Source organism: Oncorhynchus masou, chromosome 9 (genome assembly GCF_036934945.1).
Source record: "Oncorhynchus masou masou isolate Uvic2021 chromosome 9, UVic_Omas_1.1, whole genome shotgun sequence".
NCBI classification, from domain to species: domain Eukaryota; kingdom Metazoa; phylum Chordata; class Actinopteri; order Salmoniformes; family Salmonidae; genus Oncorhynchus; species Oncorhynchus masou.
The window spans coordinates 83,597,888-83,615,827 of record NC_088220.1 but is presented as its reverse complement, the minus strand read 5'-3'; the positions used below and the strand labels follow the sequence as shown (position 1 = coordinate 83,615,827).

At 45.1% G+C, this 17,940-nt stretch overlaps 1 protein-coding gene across 1 annotated transcript in view; it reads left to right on the top strand.

Annotated features, from left to right (window-relative positions):
* The first annotated feature begins 8,467 nt into the window (after positions 1 to 8,467).
* The window catches only part of LOC135546686 (1-phosphatidylinositol 4,5-bisphosphate phosphodiesterase eta-1-like), a 121,634-nt gene continuing 112,161 nt past the window's right edge, over positions 8,468 to 17,940 (top strand). The window contains 1 exon segment of the mRNA XM_064975298.1: positions 8,468 to 8,799. Coding sequence (XP_064831370.1) covers positions 8,757 to 8,799 — 43 coding nt within the window. The 5' untranslated portion in view covers positions 8,468 to 8,756.

Genomic DNA, 17,940 nt, shown 5'->3' with positions numbered 1-17,940 from the left:
AAACACCTGGGCAGAGGAACGCGCCCCACAGACACAAGGATCTGCTGCATATGTCAGATCAATCTGAAATTACCATAAACATTTCAACTGAGCTACACGGATCTTCAGCCCAAACAATAAATCCTCCAGAACAGTATTCCAGGGGTATACGCAATGTCGTATAAAATATTAAAATATAAATATTAAATATTTAAAAAAGAAATGTCCTCTCACTGTCAACGGTGTTTATTTTCAGCAAACTTAACGTGTGTAAATATTTGTATGAACATAACAAGATTCAACAACTGAGACATAAACTGAATAGGTTCCACAGACATGTGACTAACAGAAATTGAATAATGTGTCCCTGAACAAAGGAGGGGGGGGGCAAAATCAAAAGTAACAGACAGTATCTGGTTTGGCCATCAGCTGCATTAACTACTGCATTGCATCTCCTCCTCATGGACTGCACCAGATTTTCCAGTTCTTGCTGTGCGATGTTACCCCACCCTTCCACCAAGGCACTTGCAAGTTCCCGGACATTCGCCTTCTGATCCAACAGGTCCCAGACGTGCTCAATGGGATTGAGATCCGGGCTCTTCGCTGGCGATTGGCAGAACACTGACATTCCTGTTTTGCAGGAAATCACACACAGAACGAGCAGTATGGCTGGTGGCATTGTCATACTGGAGGGTCATGTCAGGATGGGACTGCACGAAGGGTAGCACATGATGGACGAGGATGTCTTCCCTGTAATGCACAGCGTTGAGATTGCCTGCAATACCAACAAGCTCAGTCCGATGATGCTGTGAGACAACCGCCCCAGACCATGACGGACCCTCCACCTCCAAATCGATCCCGCTCCAGAGTACAGGCCTCGATGTAACGCTCACTCTTTCACCGATAAGCCCAAATCCAACCATCACCCCTGGTCAGACAAAACCGTGACTCATCAGTAAAGAGCACTTTTTGCCAGTCCTTTCTTGTCCAGCGATGGTGGGTTTGTGCCCATAGGCGACGTTGTTGCTGGTGATGTCTGGTGAGGATCTGCCTTACAACAGGCCTACAAGCCCTCAGTCCAGCCACTCTTAGCCTATTGATCTGAGCGCTGATTGAGGGATTGTGCGTTCCTGGTGTAACTCGGGCAGTTGCTGTTGCCATCCTGTACCTGTTCCACAGGTGTGATGTTAGGATGTACCGATCCTGTGCAGGTGTTGTTACACGTGGTTTGCCACTGCGAGGACAATCAGCTGTCCGTCCTGTCTCCCTGTAGCACTGTCTTAGGCGTCTCACAGTACGGACATTGCAATTTATTGCCCTGGCCAGATCTGCAGTCCTCTTGCAGCATGCCTAAGGCACGTTCACGCATATGAGCAGGGACCCTGGGCATCTTTCTTTTGGTGTTTTTCAGAGTCAGTAGAAAGGCCTCTTTCGTGTCCTAAGATTTCATAACTGTGACCTTAACGGCCTCCCGTCTGTAAACTGTTAGTGTCTTAAGGACTGTTCCACAGGTGCATGTTCATTAATTGTTTATGGTTCATTGAACACGCATGGGAAACCGTGTTTAACCTCTCTAGGGGGTGTGGGACAGTAGCGTCCCACCTGGCCAACATCCAATGAAATTGCAGAGTGCCACATTCAAAAACAAATAGTCATTATAAAAATTCATAAAACATACAAGTGTTATACATCGGCTTAAAGATTAACTTCTTGTTAATCCAACCGATGTGTCAGATTTCAAAAAGGCTTTACGGCAAAAGCAAACCATGCGGTTATCTGAGAACAGTGCCCAGCAGACAAATCATTAAAAACAGTTACCAGCCAAGTAGAGGAGTTACACATGTCAGAAATAGCGATACAATTAATCACTTACCTTTGATGATCTTCATATGGTTGCACTCACATGACTCCCATTTACTCAATAAATGTTTGTTGTGTTCGATAAAGTCCCTCTTATTATCCAAAAACCTCAGTTTTGTTTGCGTGTTTGGTTCAGTAATCCACAGGCTAAAAGGCAGTCACAACGGGCATTCGAAAAATCCAAAAAGAATCAGTAAAGTTCATAGAAACATGTCAAATGATGTTTATAATCAATCCTCAGGTTGTTTTTAGTCATATTAATCAATAATACTTAAACCGGACAAAAGCTTTGTCAATATAAAAGGAAAACAAGAAAGGCTCGCTCTCGGTCGAGCGTATGAAAAACCTCTGGGACACTGCAGTGTCCACTCATTCAGAGTGGTCTTACTCCCTCATTTTTCAGAGTACAAACCTGAAACAATTTCTAAAGACTGGTGACATCTAGTGGAAGCCGTAGGAAATGCAATTTGAGTCCTAAGTCAATGGAATCTGTATAGGCAGTCAATGGAAAACTACAAACATAAAAAAATCCCACTTCCTGGATGGATTTGTCTCAGGTTTTCGCCTACTATTTCAGTTCTGTTATAGTCATAGACATTATTTTTTAACAGTTTTAGAAACTTTGGAGTGTTTTCTATCCAAATCTACTAATTATATGCATACTCTAGCTTCTCGGCCTGAGTAGCAGGCTGTTTACTTTGGGCCCACTTTTCATCTGGAGGTGAAAATAGTGTCCCCTACCCTAGTGAGGTTAAACCCTTTACAGTGAAGATCTGTGAAGTTATTTAGATTTATACAAATTATCTTTGAAAGACAGGATCCTGAAAAAGGAAAGTTTCTTTTTTTTGCTGAGTTTATATAATATAATTTTTTTCTTATTTTTCTTTATTCCAACGGGCTATACATTTGGGTGCCAAAAATGCCAAAAATAAAATTAAACCATCTAGTGTTCTACTAAATAACAACACAATGTCAAACACAGGTAGCTTAGTTAAATAATTAACATCCAATCACATTAACCATTACTCATCCAATCACATTAACCGTTACTCATCCAATCACATTAACCGTTACTCTGTCACAGGAAACCTTCACTTTTGCGCAGACATTTAGAAACAAAACGTGACAATTTGAAAAATAAGCCAAAATAGTTTTTTGAGTAGTAAGACAGGTATAAAAGCAACAGATACCATTAATAAGAAGGGGCTATAAACGTCTTATATGGTGAGCTACCGAGTGGCTGGGACAGGCAAGACCCATACTATTGTGGAGGACGTAATTCTTCCTACTGCCGTGGATATGACTGGGACAATGTTGGGGGAAAAGGACAAAGAAACTATACAGACTGTGTCTTCATCAAACAACACTGTTTCACGACGCATCAGTGACATGGCAGGAGGTGTTTTGAAACAATTACTGCTTCGCATACAAGCCAGTGAATTACATGCTTTAAAGCTGGATGAGTCAACAGCTGTGGTGGGCCTGACACAGCTCCTGGTATATGTCTGTTACAGCTGGATGAGTCAACAGACATGGCAGGCCTGGCACAGCTCCTGGTATATGTCTGTTACAGCTGGATGAGTCAACAGATGTGGCGGCCTGGCACAGCTCCTGGTATATGTCTGTTACAGCTGGATGAGTCAACAGACGTGGTGGGCCTGACACAGCTCCTGGTATATGTCTGTTACAGCTGGATGAGTCAACAGACGTGGTGGGCCTGACACAGCTCCTGGTATATGTCTGTTACAGCTGGATGAGTCAACAGATGTGGTGGGCCTGACACAGCTCCTGGTATATGTCTGTTACAGCTGGATGAGTCAACAGACGTGGTGGGCCTGACACAGCTCCTGGTATATGTCTGTTACAGCTGGATGAGTCAACAGACGTGGTGGGCCTGACACAGCTCCTGGTATATGACTGTTACAGCTGGATGAGTCAACAGATGTGGTGGGCCTGGCACAGCTCCTGGTATATGTCTGTTATCTTTATGGGGTGTCAATTAAGGAAGACATCTTCTTCTGTAAACCACTGGAAACCAGGACAACATGAGAGGATATTTTTAAGGTACTGGACAGCTTTGTGACATCAAATGGTCTTTGGTGGTCAAGATGTGTTGGTATCTGTACTGATGGAGCAAAAGCCATGACAGTGAGACATAGTGGAGTGGTAACGCGCCTGCAAGCAGTTGCTCCCGACGCCACTTGGGTTCACTGCAGCATCCACCGAGAGGCTCTTGGGTACACTGCAGCATCCACCGAGAGGCTCTTGGGTACACTGCAGCATCCACCGAGAGGCTCTTGGGTACACTGCAGCATCCACCTGGAGGCTCTTGGGTACACTGCAGCATCCACCTGGAGGCTCTTGGGTACACTGCAGCATCCACCTGGAGGCTCTTGGGTACACTGCAGCATCCACCGAGAGGCTCTTGGGTACACTGCAGCATCCACCTGGAGGCTCTTGGGTACACTGCAGCATCCACCTGGAGGTTCTTGGGTACACTGCAGCATCCACCGAGAGGCTCTTGGGTACACTGCAGCATCCACCTGGAGGCTCTTGGGTACACTGCAGCATCCACCTGGAGGCTCTTGGGTACACTGCAGCATCCACCGAGAGGCTCTTGGGTACACTGCAGCATCCACCTGGAGGTTCTTGGGTACACTGCAGCATCCACCGAGAGGCTCTTGGGTACACTGCAGCATCCACCGAGAGGCTCTTGGGTACACTGCAGCATCCACCGAGAGGCTCTTGGGTACACTGCAGCATCCACCTGGAGGCTCTTGGGTACACTGCAGCATCCACCTGGAGGCTCTTGGGTACACTGCAGCATCCACCTGGAGGCTCTTGGGTACACTGCAGCATCCACCGAGAGGCTCTTGGGTACACTGCAGCATCCACCTGGAGGCTCTTGGGTACACTGCAGCATCCACCTGGAGGTTCTTGGGTACACTGCAGCATCCACCGAGAGGCTCTTGGGTACACTGCAGCATCCACCTGGAGGCTCTTGGGTACACTGCAGCATCCACCTGGAGGCTCTTGGGTACACTGCAGCATCCACCGAGAGGCTCTTGGGTACACTGCAGCATCCACCTGGAGGTTCTTGGGTACACTGCAGCATCCACCGAGAGGCTCTTGGGTACACTGCAGCATCCACCGAGAGGCTCTTGGGTACACTGCAGCATCCACCGAGAGGCTCTTGGGTACACTGCAGCATCCACCTGGAGGCTCTTGGGTACACTGCAGCATCCACCTGGAGGCTCTTGGGTACACTGCAGCATCCACCTGGAGGCTCTTGGGTACACTGCAGCATCCACCGAGAGGCTCTTGGGTACACTGCAGCATCCACCTGGAGGCTCTTTGGTACACTGCAGCATCCACCTGGAGGTTCTTGGGTACACTGCAGCATCCACCGAGAGGCTCTTGGGTACACTGCAGCATCCACCGAGAGGCTCTTGGGTACACTGCAGCATCCACCGAGAGGCTCTTGGGTACACTGCAGCATCCACCTGGAGGCTCTTGGGTGAACTGCAGCATCCACCGAGAGGCTCTTGGGTACACTGCAGCATCCACCGAGAGGCTCTTGGGTAAACTGCAGCATCCACCGAGAGGCTCTTGGGTACACTGCAGCATCCACCGAGAGGCTCTTGGGTACACTGCAGCATCCACCGAGAGGCTCTTGGGTACACTGCAGCATCCACCGAGAGGCTCTTGGGTACACTGCAGCATCCACCGAGAGGCTCTTGGGTAAACTGCAGCATCCACCGAGAGGCTCTTGGGTACACTGCAGCATCCACCGAGAGGCTCTTGGGTACACTGCAGCATCCACCGAGAGGCTCTTGGGTACACTGCAGCATCCACCTAGAGGCTCTTGGGTGAACTGCAGCATCCACCGAGAGGCTCTTGGGTACACTGCAGCATCCACCGAGAGGCTCTTGGGTATACTGCAGCATCCACCGAGAGGCTCTTGGGTACACTGCAGCATCCACCGAGAGGCTCTTGGGTACACTGCAGCATCCACCGAGAGGCTCTTGGGTACACTGCAGCATCCACCGAGAGGCTCTTGGGTACACTGCAGCATCCACCGAGAGGCTCTTACTGCCAAGGGAATGCCTGACAGCTTGAAAGACGTTTTGGACACTACAGTGAAAATGGTTAACTTTGTTAAAGCAAAGCCCCTGAACTCTCGTGTATTTTCTGCGTTATGTAATGATATGGGCAGCGACCATGTAACGCTTTTACAACATACAGAAGTGCGCTGGTTATTAAGGGGCAAAGTATTGAAACGGATTTTAATTTTTTTTTAATTGAGAGACGAGCTTGAAGTTTTTGCATGATGACGAGTTTCTCACACGACTGGCCCATCTGGGCGATGTTTTTCTCTCTCCTGAATGATCTGAATTTAGAATTACAGGGACTTTCTGTAACTATATTCAATGTGCGGGACAAAACTGAGGCTATGATTAAGAAGTTGGAGCTCTTCTCTGTCTGCATTAACAAGGACAACACACAGGTCTTTCCATCATTGTATGATTTTGTGGTGTGCGAATGAACTCAAGCTTACGGACAATGTCAAATGTGATATAGAGAAGCACCTGAGTGAGTTGGATTCGCGGGGACTTTCCCGAAACGGACGACACAAACAACTGGATTCGTTAACCCTTTCATGCCCTGCCTCCGGTCCACCCACCGATATCTGAACGAGAGAGCCTCATCCAAATTGCAACAAGAGGTTCTGTGAAAATGTTATTGAATCAGAAGCCACTGCCAGATTTCTGGATTGGGCTGCGCTCAGAGCTTCTTGCCTTGGAAAATTGCGCTGTTAAGACACTGATGCTCTTTGCAACCATGTACCTGACCTATGTGAGAGTGGATTCTCGGCCCTCACTAGCATGGGAACTAAATACAGGCACAGACTGTGTGGAAAATGATTTAAGACTGAGACTCTCTCCAATACAACCCAACATTGCAGAGTTATGTGCATCCTTTAAGCACACGCTTCTCATTAACCTGTGGTGAGATATTTACTATTTTCGATGAACAAATCAGGTTTTATATGTAAGATGGTTAAATAAAGAGCAACATTTGTCGTTCTTCTTATATTTTTATTTGTGCCAATGACCTATAAGAGCTCTTTGTCACTTCCCACAAGCCGGGTTGTGACAAAAACTCACACTCATTCTTATGTTTAATAAATGTATCATATAGTGTGTGTGTGTGTGGCAGGCTTACAATGATGGCAAAAAAAACAACATTTGAGAGTGTGCTGACCCAGGTGCTCGAGGGGGTAAAGCTGGAGGTTAAATGTTTGAAGGGGTACTGGGCTATAACAAGTTTGGGAGCCACTGCCCTAACAGAATAATGTTGAACCTTGGCTTGAAGCTGAATTACAGCAATTATACATTTGGAGTAGATGAGAGATGACAGTGTGTGGAAATGACCATGTATTTCTCATCAGACAGACTACCCACTGGGCACAGACGTCATTTCAACATCTAGTTTTTATTTACATTTCGTTGAGTTGTCAACTAACGTGAATTCAACGTGAAATACCATTGGATTTAGGTTAGAAGTTGGGTGAATAAAATGCGAAATTCCCTTACCTTGATGACTTTTTTCTAATCCGTTGATTAATGTTGAATTGTTTTGTTGAAATGACGTGGAAACAACATTGATTCGATCAATTTTTGCCCGGTGGGTAGCTAGTGAGGCTACATATTATTATAATTATCACAGTGAAAATCTATTCTTCAAATCAAACCGTAAAGCTGGTAGCCTTCTAATGAGCAAATATATTAGTCAAGCGAGGAAAATTACTCGGTGATTGTTTGACGAAGCCCCTGGGCAATATCCTTTCCACTCAGAAGCCTGCACTTAAAAAGAAAAACAATCATAGGCTGAAGGACCAATTTATGGGTGATGTGTTTCCTATTGGTGAAATAGTTTACATCTTTGGAGATGCAGCAGTAGCAGGGCACACGCGGTAATAATATCACCCTGCGTAATAGAAAGCAGAGAGAGAGAGCGAGTACAAATAATAAATAAACCGTTTCCCTTCCCCAGACCTGACGTTCCCACCAGAACGCCCCATCTCATTCCGCGCTCCCCACGTCAGAGCCGGTGACATGAGAGGTAGTGGAACGTCTGTCAAAAACACAAGTTCAACTTTTCCATTCTTGATTCCCCCGGAACACAATCTTAAGACTTAAATGCAACTCGATGTTAAATCACACTGAACTGTCTTTCATCAATTAGTCTACCTGGCCAACATCCCGTGAAAGATTTTTGTTCATAGACTATATGACATTTGTTTAGTATATTTTGAGTCCCTTGCGAGGTCGTAGACTTTGACCCTTTTCACTAGCTCCGCGTATATGACAGCCCAACTCACCCCCTCGCCAGGCTATCGCGGAAATATGTCAAGAAAATGGGTTTATCGCATTTTTCGCTCTGCGAGACTGATATGAGGATTGTAACACCCTCCATCGCCTTCGCTCTCTCTGCGCAGAGAGATAAGCAGAGACATGCGTGTGTATGTTGCGCAGGAGAGATAAGCAGAGACATGCGTGTGTATGTTGCGCAGGAGAGATAAGCAGCGGGTTTTGTGGAGCGTTAGGAGAGAGGGTTCTGTTTCGGTCCATTCAGTTCATCTCTGGGTCGTTTGGCGACTGTGTGACACGGATGAAAACATGCGTTCCATTTGGACTAAGAACAGCATGGTGTAATTTCAGACCAATTTCTGGGATTTCACGCCTGGGCAACTATTGTATCTTACTGGAGACTATCTAATGGAAATGATGTCCAAAGTGGATGAACGGACAAAAAAACTAATTGAGAGCACTACCTCAAAACAGTATCGCTCCCTCTTTATCCCGGAGAGGAATTATTTATCCAAAGCTATGCAAACACAAAATTAGTCTTAAATGGCTGAACTCGAAGTATCCAAAAATCTCAGTTTTGAGAAGGGTAAGCGTTCTACTAAATTCTACTCGATTTCAATGTATGTGTAATGGTATACTAGGTGATGAGGGGCGAGGGCGTATTAACAAAATGTAGCCTATGTTTAAACCTGCATTCCTAAATTACTCCATTCCTAAATTCTTAATTTGACTCTTGATATGCCTGTGCTTTGCTGGTTTTCTGAGGCTGTCATTGTGAGTGTGATAAATAAGCATTTGTTATGCATAGGTCTGGGGGGGGGGGGGGAATCACCACATTGTTGTGAGTGCAACATCACAGCCCATACTTTAATGTCTTTACTATGTAGCCAATTTGTTTAAAAAAAATAACGCTTTTTTTTTTGTTGGTATGATTCTAGGAAGTTCTCAATTTGACTCATACATTCATGTTGGGAGTGTTTTTGTCTTGCCAGGAAATATGTCTTTGTAGAACAGTAGGCAATGGAACCCGAGAGCGCACGCCCACTCCTCGGGAGTGAGAGGCAGCGGATGAAGGGAGCTGTCAGTGGTGCTGCAGCGGATTGCCTTCTGTTCCCTGCAGGCTGTGTGTCTGTCGCGAGGGGGCAGAAAATCCGCTTTTTTTCCGGGTTTATCTGACAAGAGTTGCATGTGCTTTTGTTGATACAGTTAGATACACATTCATTTTGCCAATGTGAACCAAATAAGTTGTGTAGGCTAACCATTCAGCCATTTTAATCAAATTTTCTTCAGTGTTTTATTTTTAAAACGGAACACTTATGTCTGTAGGGAGAACATATTCAGGTGTAGTCTGGGACAAACATCATCCCTGGCATTTCATCCCTGACATCATCCCTGGCATTTCTAACACACTGGCCCTTTCCCCCCCTCCCTTACGGCCCCCACCCACATAAACCTAAATTAGACAGGCCCTTTCCCCCCCTCCCTTAAGGCCCCCACACGCATAAACCTAAATTAGACAGGCCCTTTCCCCCTCCCTTACGGCCCCCACACGCATAAACCTAAATTAGACAGGCCCTTTCCCCCTCCCTTAAGGCCCCCACACGCATAAACCTAAATTAGACAGGCCCTTTCCCCCCTCCCTTAAGGCCCCCACCCACATAAACCTAAATTAGACAGGCCCTTTCCCCCCCTCCCTTAAGGCCCCCACACGCATAAACCTAAATTAGACAGGCCCTTTCCCCCTCCCTTAAGGCCCCCACCCACATAAACCTAAATTAGACAGGCCCTTTCCCCCCTCCCTTACGGCCCCCACCCACATAAACCTAAATTAGACAGGCCCTTTCCCCCCTCCCTTACGGCCCCCACACACATAAACCTAAATTAGACTGGCCCGTTCCCCCCTCCCTTAAGGCCCCCACCCACATAAACCTAAATTAGACTGGCCCTTTCCCCCCTCCCTTAAGGCCCCCACACCCACAAACCTAAATTTAACTGGTCCACTGGCCAAAAGATTGACCAGTCCGCCCATAAACATAAATGAGTTTAAAAGGGCTCAGAACATTAATCTGCCTAATAATGTAACCCTCTCTAGCCTGGGGGGAGATTCATCTGCCTAATAATGTAACCCTCTCTAGCCAGAGGAGACTCATCTGCCTAATAATGTAACCCTCTCTAGCCAGAGGAGACTCATCTGCCTAATAATGTAACCCTCTCTAGCCAGAGGAGACTCATCTGCCTAATAATGTAACCCTCTCTAGCCAGAGGAGACTCATCTGCCTAATAATGTAACCCTCTCTAGCCAGAGGAGATTCATCTGCCTAATAATGTAACCCTCTCTAGCCAGAGGAGATTCATCTGCCTAATAATGTAACCCTCTCTAGCCAGAGGAGACTGGTGCACATTGAAGGCCACCAGCATTCCGTGACGTGTATTGAAGGGTGAAAGCAAACTGTTGGTCATTCACACTTCACAGTTGATCAGCTTTCCAATATATTTCCAAAATATATTGATCTCTAAAATGTTTATAAAGTAGCAGCAGTTATTATATGCTATAGTATCTGATGCTAGCCTAGCCCTATAGGCTATAGTGTGTGATGCTAGCCTAGGCCTGTAGTCTATAGTGGGTGATGCTGGCCTAGCCCTATAGGCTATAGTGGTGACGCTAGCCTAGCCCTATAGGCTATAGTGGGTGATGCTAGCCAAGCCCTATAGGCTATAGTATCTGATGCTAGCCTAGGCCTGTAGGCTATAGTGGGTGATGCTAGCCTAGCCCTATAGGCTATAGTATCTGATGCTAGCCTAGGCCTGTAGGCTATAGTGGGTGATGTTATAGTGGGCGATGCTAGCCTAGTCCTGTATGCTTTAGTGGGTGATGCTAGCCTAGCCCTATAGGCTATAGTGGTGACGCTAGCCTAGCCCTATAGGCTATAGTGGGTGACGCTAGCCTAGCCCTATAGGCTATAGTATCTGATGCTAGCCTAGCCCTATAGGCTATAGTATCTGATGCTAGCCTAGCCCTATAGGCTATAGTATCTGATGCTAGCCTAGGCCTGTAGGCTATAGTGGGTGATGCTAGCCTAGGCCTGTAGGCTATAGTGGGTGATGCTAGCCTAGCCCTATAGGCTATAGTGGGTGATGCTAGCCTAGCCCTATAGTCTATAGTATCTGATGCTTGCCTTGGCCTGTAGGCTATAGTGGGTGATGCTAGCCTAGGCCTGTGGGCTATAGTATCTGATGCTAGCATAGGCCTGTAGGCTATAGTGGGTGATGCTATAGTGGGCGATGCTAGCCTAGTCCTGTAGGTTTTAGTGGGTGATGCTAGCCTAGCCTTATAGGCTATCGTGTGTGATGCTAGCCTAGTCCTGTAGGCTATAGCCTCATGGGTGGAATGGTTGTAAATATTTTACATAATTTCGTAATTAATAAACCTATAAAAAATTAATTATACTTAAGATAATCCGGTGTTTCTCTGTCAAACGGTGTTGTTATAGTTCAGTCTTCTGTGATGTGTATAAAATGTAGTATTGGGATGCAAACTCAAAATATAATACTAATGTAATGTCGATATCTGACATGGTACAGGTGCCTTCTTTCTTAAAGCACGTAACCATCTGTGTGGGAGGGATACTTTTCTTTTTTTATATACTTTTGCTTCAAAGTAGATTTGTTAAAGACAACTAAGAAACACTTTTGATAGATCCTGCAAAAAATATCCTCTGTGTACAACATAAACACCAAATAATGCCTGCTGAGCAGAATTAGGCCAGTAATTAAAAGGAAGCAATTCCCCAACCTTCTATAACAAAGCCATCACCTACAGAGAGATGAACCTGGAGAAGAGTCCCCCTAAGCAAGCTGGTCCTGGAGCTCTGTTCACAAACACAAACACACCCCACAGAGCTCCAGGACAGCAGGACAATTAGACCCAAATAAATCATGAGAGTTCACAGAGAGTTCAGTGGCAGAATACCTGATCAATGTGACTGACACAAAATGTATAGTCTCTGTGAGAATAGTCTTGCTATTGAGAAAAGCCACCGAAGGCAGACCTGTCTGTCAAGAGAAGACAGGCTATGTGCTCACTGCCCACAAAATGAGGTGGAAACTGAGCTGCACTTCCTAACCTCCTGCCAATGTATGACCATATTAGAGACACATATTTCCCTCAGATTACACAGACCCACAAAGAATTTGAAAACAAACGCAATTTTGATAAACTCCCATATCTATTGAGTGAAATACCACAGTGTGCCTTCACAGCAGCAAGATGTGTGACCTGTTGCCACAAGAAAAGGGCAACCAGTGAAGAACAAACAACATTGTATTTATTTTCCCTTTTGTACTTTAACTATTTGTACATCATTACAACACTGTATATAGACATGATATGACATTTGAAATGTCTTTATTGTTTTGGAACTTTTGTGAGTGTAATGTTTACTGTACATTTTTATTGTTTTTTTGCTTTTGTTTATTATCTATTTCACTTGTTTTGGCAATGTAAACATATGTTTCCCATGCCAATAAAGCTCTTAAATTGAAATAGAAAATTGAACAGAAAGAGAGAGAGAGGGAGAGAGAGAGAGAGAGAGAGAGGGAGAGAGGAGGAGAGAGAGGGAGAGAGAGAGAGAGAGAGAGAGGGGGAGAGAGAGATCTGCGGGTCATTCTATTTCTAAGTGTGTGTATGAGAGTGGCACACTGTTGCTAATTGCTTTTTCATGTCAAATTAGTTTCTATTCCTGCCTTTCCTCTCCTGATGATGATGATGGTGATGATGATGAATCTCAGACTGTAAATTAATTATTACATCATGAACACTTGTGACCACGCTGTGCTTTGGTCCGATCCTTCATCCACCTCTGAATGCCGTTACATGTGACACAATATATGTGTCTCTATCTCTCCCTCGCTATCTTTCCATATCCCTCTCTCTCTATCCATCTCTCTCAATCTGTCTATATTCAATTCAAGGGGCTTTATTGGCATGGGAAACACATTTTTACATTGCCAAAGATAAACATTTGCAGTAAACATTGCACACAGAAGATTCAAAAGAATAAAGACATTACAAATTTCATGTTTTTATACAGTGTTGTAACAATGTACAAATCGTTGAAGTACAAATGGGAAAATCAATCAGCATAAATAAGGCTTGTATTTACAATGGTGTTTGTTCTTCACTGGTTTACCTTTTGTTGTGGCAACAGGTCACACATCTTGCTGCAGTGATGGCACACTGCTATTTCACCCAGAAGATATGGGAGTTTACCAAAATCGTGTTTCTATATCTCACTCTATCGCTCTCTGTCTCTCTCTTTCCATCTCTGTCCCTTTCACCCTTCACCAGCTGAGCTGACATCCTCATACCCTCTGTCATTCTCCTCTTTTCTCTTTATCTCTTTTTTAAAGCCACTCCTGCATTGTCTTGGCTGTGTGCTTAGGGCTGTTGTCCTGTTGGAAGGTGAACCTTCTCCCCAGGCTGAGGTCCTGAGAGATCTGGAGGATGGTGCCCGGTTTCCTCCAGGCGTGACACTTGGCATTTTGGCCAAGGAGTTTAATTTTGGTTTCATCAGTCCAGGGAATCTTGTTTATCAAGGTCTAAGAGTCTTTAGGTACCTTTTTAGCAAACTCCAAGTGGGCTGTCATGTGCATTTTACTGATGAGTGGCTTCCTTCTGGCCACTCTACCATAAAGGCCTGATTGGTGGAGTGCTGCAGAGAAGGTTGTCCTTCTGGAAGGTTCTCCCATCTCCACAGATGAACTCTAGAACTCTGTCACAGTGACCATCGGAGTCTTGGTCACCTCCCTGACCAAGGCCCTTCTCCCCTGATTGCTCAGTTTGGCCAGGTGGCCAGCTCTAGGAAGAGTCTTGGTGGTTCCAAACTTCTTCAATTTAAGAATGTTGGAGGCCACTGTGTTCTTGGGGGCCTTTAATGCTGCAGAAATGTTTTGTTACCCTTGTGCCTCGACACAATCCTGTCTCGGAGCTCTACGGACAATTCCTTCGACCTCATGGCTTCGTTTTTGCTCTGACATCCACTGTCAACTATGGGACCTTATACAGACAGGTGTGTGCCTTTCCAAATTATGTCCAATCAATTGAATTTACCACAGGTGGACTCCAATCAAGTTGCAGAAACATCTCAAAGATGATCAATGGAAACAGGATCCACCTGAGCTCAATTTTGAGTCTCATAGCAAAGGGTCTGAATACTTATGTAAATTCGGTATTTCTGTTTTTGTATTTTTAATAAATTAGAAACATAAAAAAAACAAAAGTTTTAGCTTTGTCCTTATGGCGTATTGAGTGTAGATTGATGAGGAGAAAAACAAATGTAATCCATTTTAGAATAAGGCTGTAATGCAACAAAATGTGTTAAAAGTCAAGGGGTCTGGATACTTTCCGGAGGCACTGTATGCATATGGGTTTTGTGTTTGTGTGTTTTCATGCATTTTCCGTTGGCCGTGTGTGTATCCTCGTTTAAGCTACCCAGTGGTTCTACCTGGAACCAAATGGGTTCTACCTGGAACTAAAAGGATTCTACATGGAACCCCAAAGAGTTCTACCTGGAATCAAAAGGGCTCTACCTCGTACAAAAAAGAGAGAGAGAGAGTTCGGTGGTCTGTAGTGTGATATTTTAGAGATTTACAGTCTGATCTTTGACTGTGATGATGGTAAGAGAAGAAAATCTATGTTTCTAGGTTGTAAACCTAGGGTCAGACACAATATGCTCCATATATGGTTGTCGTTTCACCAATTTCAATCCTCATCATGTGGAGCGGAACGAACATGCGTCGCGTCACATTAGTCACACACTCTTAGAAGAATGGGTTCCAAAAGGGGTTTCAGGTGTCCACATAGGAGAACCCAGTTTGGTTCCAGGTAAAACCGTTTTGTGTTCTGTGTACAACCCTCTGTGGAAAGGATTCTCCATTGAACCCCAAAGGGGTGAACCCCTCTACCTGGAACCAAAAGGGTTCTTACCTGGAACCAAAATGATTCTACATGGAACCCCTAGATATAAACTTATTTTGTGGCAGACCACGGCTTATAGTGTGATATAATACAATGGGTCTGTCTGTCTGTCTGTCTGTCTGTCTGTCTGTCTGTCTGTCTGTCTGTCTGTCTGTCTGTCTGTCTCCTCTCTCCCCTCTCCCTCTCTCCTCTTTCCCTCTCTCCCCATCTCTCTTACCCCCCCACCTATGTCTGTCTGTCTGTCTGTCTGTCTGTCTGTCTGTCTGTCTGTCTGATTGTCTGTGTGTGTGTGTGTGTGTGTGTGTGTGTGTGTGTGTGTGTGTGTGTGTGTGCGTGCAATCTAGCTTTTTACACATTAATTACTATCAATGTAAAACAGGACAAACATAAACAGAAATACAGACAGTACAACACCGTTCAGCTAATGGTCAGATGACAGTGACAGCTTGTCCCTGCACATCAATTTAGGACTGGAATAACAAACATTAAAGTAGTCAACCATATAACCATCAGAAGCAGCATTCTTCAGTCATGGAATGAACCATACATTCATGTGGCTTACAGTCAGCTATTCACACTAAATGTAAATATAAACTTTCAGTGATCTTAAATATCCCCAATTACACCTATGTCTCGGTAGGCTACACTTCAAGTCATCACTTTAGGGCTGTTTATTATATTATAGAAATAGTGAAATCCTTCAGCTCAAACCCTCCTATTGAATCACAAGCATTACACCGGTGTTGTATCGGTGTTGTACTGGTGTTGTATCGGTGTTGTACCGGTGTTGTACTGGTGTTGTACTGGTGTTGTACCGGTGTTGTACTGGTGTTGTATCGGTGTTGTATCGGTGTTTTATCGGTGTTGTACTGGTGTTGTACTGGTGTTGTATCGGTGTTGTACTGGTGTTGTACCGGTGTTGTACTGGTGTTGTATCGGTGTTGTACTGGTGTTGTATCGGTGTTGTATCGGTGTTGTACCGGTGTTGTACTGGTGTTGTATCGGTGTTGTACTGGTGTTGTATCGGTGTTGTATCGGTGTTGTACTGGTGATGTACTGGTGTTGTACCGGTGTTGTACTGGTGTTGTATCGGTGTTGTATCGGTGTTGTATCGGTGTTGTACCGGTGTTGTACCGGTGTTGTATCGGTGTTGTATCGGTGTTGTATCGGTGTTGTATCGGTGTTGTACCGGTGTTGTACTGGTGTTGTATCGGTGTTGTATCGGTGTTGTATCGGTGTTGTACCGGTGTTGTATCAGTGTTGTATCTGTGTTGTATCGGTGTTGTACTGGTGTTGTATCGGTGTTGTACTGGTGTTGTACTGGTGTTGTACTGGTGTTGTATCGGTGTTGTACCGGTGTTGTATCGGTGTTGTATCAGTGTTGTATCTGTGTTGTATCGGTGTTGTACTGGTGTTGTACTGGTGTTGTACTGGTGTTGTACTGGTGTTGTATCGGTGTTGTATCGGTGTTGTATCGGTGTTGTACTGGTGATGTACTGGTGTTGTACCGGTGTTGTACCGGTGTTGTATCGGTGTTGTATCGGTGTTGTATCGGTGTTGTACCGGTGTTGTACTGGTGTTGTATCGGTGTTGTATCGGTGTTGTATCGGTGTTGTACCGGTGTTGTACCGGTGTTGTATCGGTGTTGTATCGGTGTTGTATCGGTGTTGTACCGGTGTTGTATCTGTGTTGTATCTGTGTTGTATCGGTGTTGTACTGGTGTTGTATCGGTGTTGTACTGGTGTTGTACTGGTGTTGTACTGGTGTTGTATCGGTGTTGTACCGGTGTTGTATCGGTGTTGTATCAGTGTTGTATCTGTGTTGTATCGGTGTTGTACTGGTGTTGTACTGGTGTTGTACTGGTGTTGTACTGGTGTTGTACTGGTGTTGTATCTGTGTTGTACCAGTGTTGTATCAGTGTTGTATCGGTGTTGTATCGGTGTTGTACTGGTGTTGTACTGGTGTTGTATCGGTGTTGTACCGGTGTTGTATCGGTGTTGTATCGGTGTTGTACTGGTGTTGTACTGGTGTTGTATCGGTGTTGTACCGGTGTTGTATCGGTGTTGTATCGGTGTTGTATCGGTGTTGTACTGGTGTTGTATCGGTGTTGTACTGGTGTTGTATCGGTGTTGTACTAGTGTTGTATCGGTGTTGTACTGGTGTTGTACTGGTGTTGTAGCGGTGCTGTATCGGTGTTGTACTGGTGTTGTATCGGTGTTGTACTGGTGTTGTATCGGTGTTGTACCGGTGTTGTACCGGTGTTGTACCGGTGTTGTACCGGTGTTGTACTGGTGTTGTATCTGTGTTGTATCGGTGTTGTATCGGTGTTGTACCGGTGTTGTATCTGTGTTATATCGGTGTTGTATCGGTGTTGTACCTGTGTTGTATCGGTGTTGTATCAGTGTTGTACTTGTGTTGTATCGGTGTTGTACTGGTGTTGTATCGGTGTTGTATCGGAGTTGTATCAGTGTTGTACTAGTGTTGTATCGGTTGTACGAAGACATGGTGTCCTTTGCTCCCGCTTGCAAAGCAACGGCGGAAGGCGCTACCTGCTAGCCAATATCAGGGTGACAGTCACAGTGAGCACACGCATACAAGCAACAGTACACCCATCATCAGTACTTTTAATACAAAATAAATAATAGTCAGATTTATAACTGAAACTTTACAAATATTTGTGTAAAACGAATAGTGAAATACGACTCAGATAGGGCTTAGTCACTACTGTCTGGCCATGCTAGAGAGGATAGT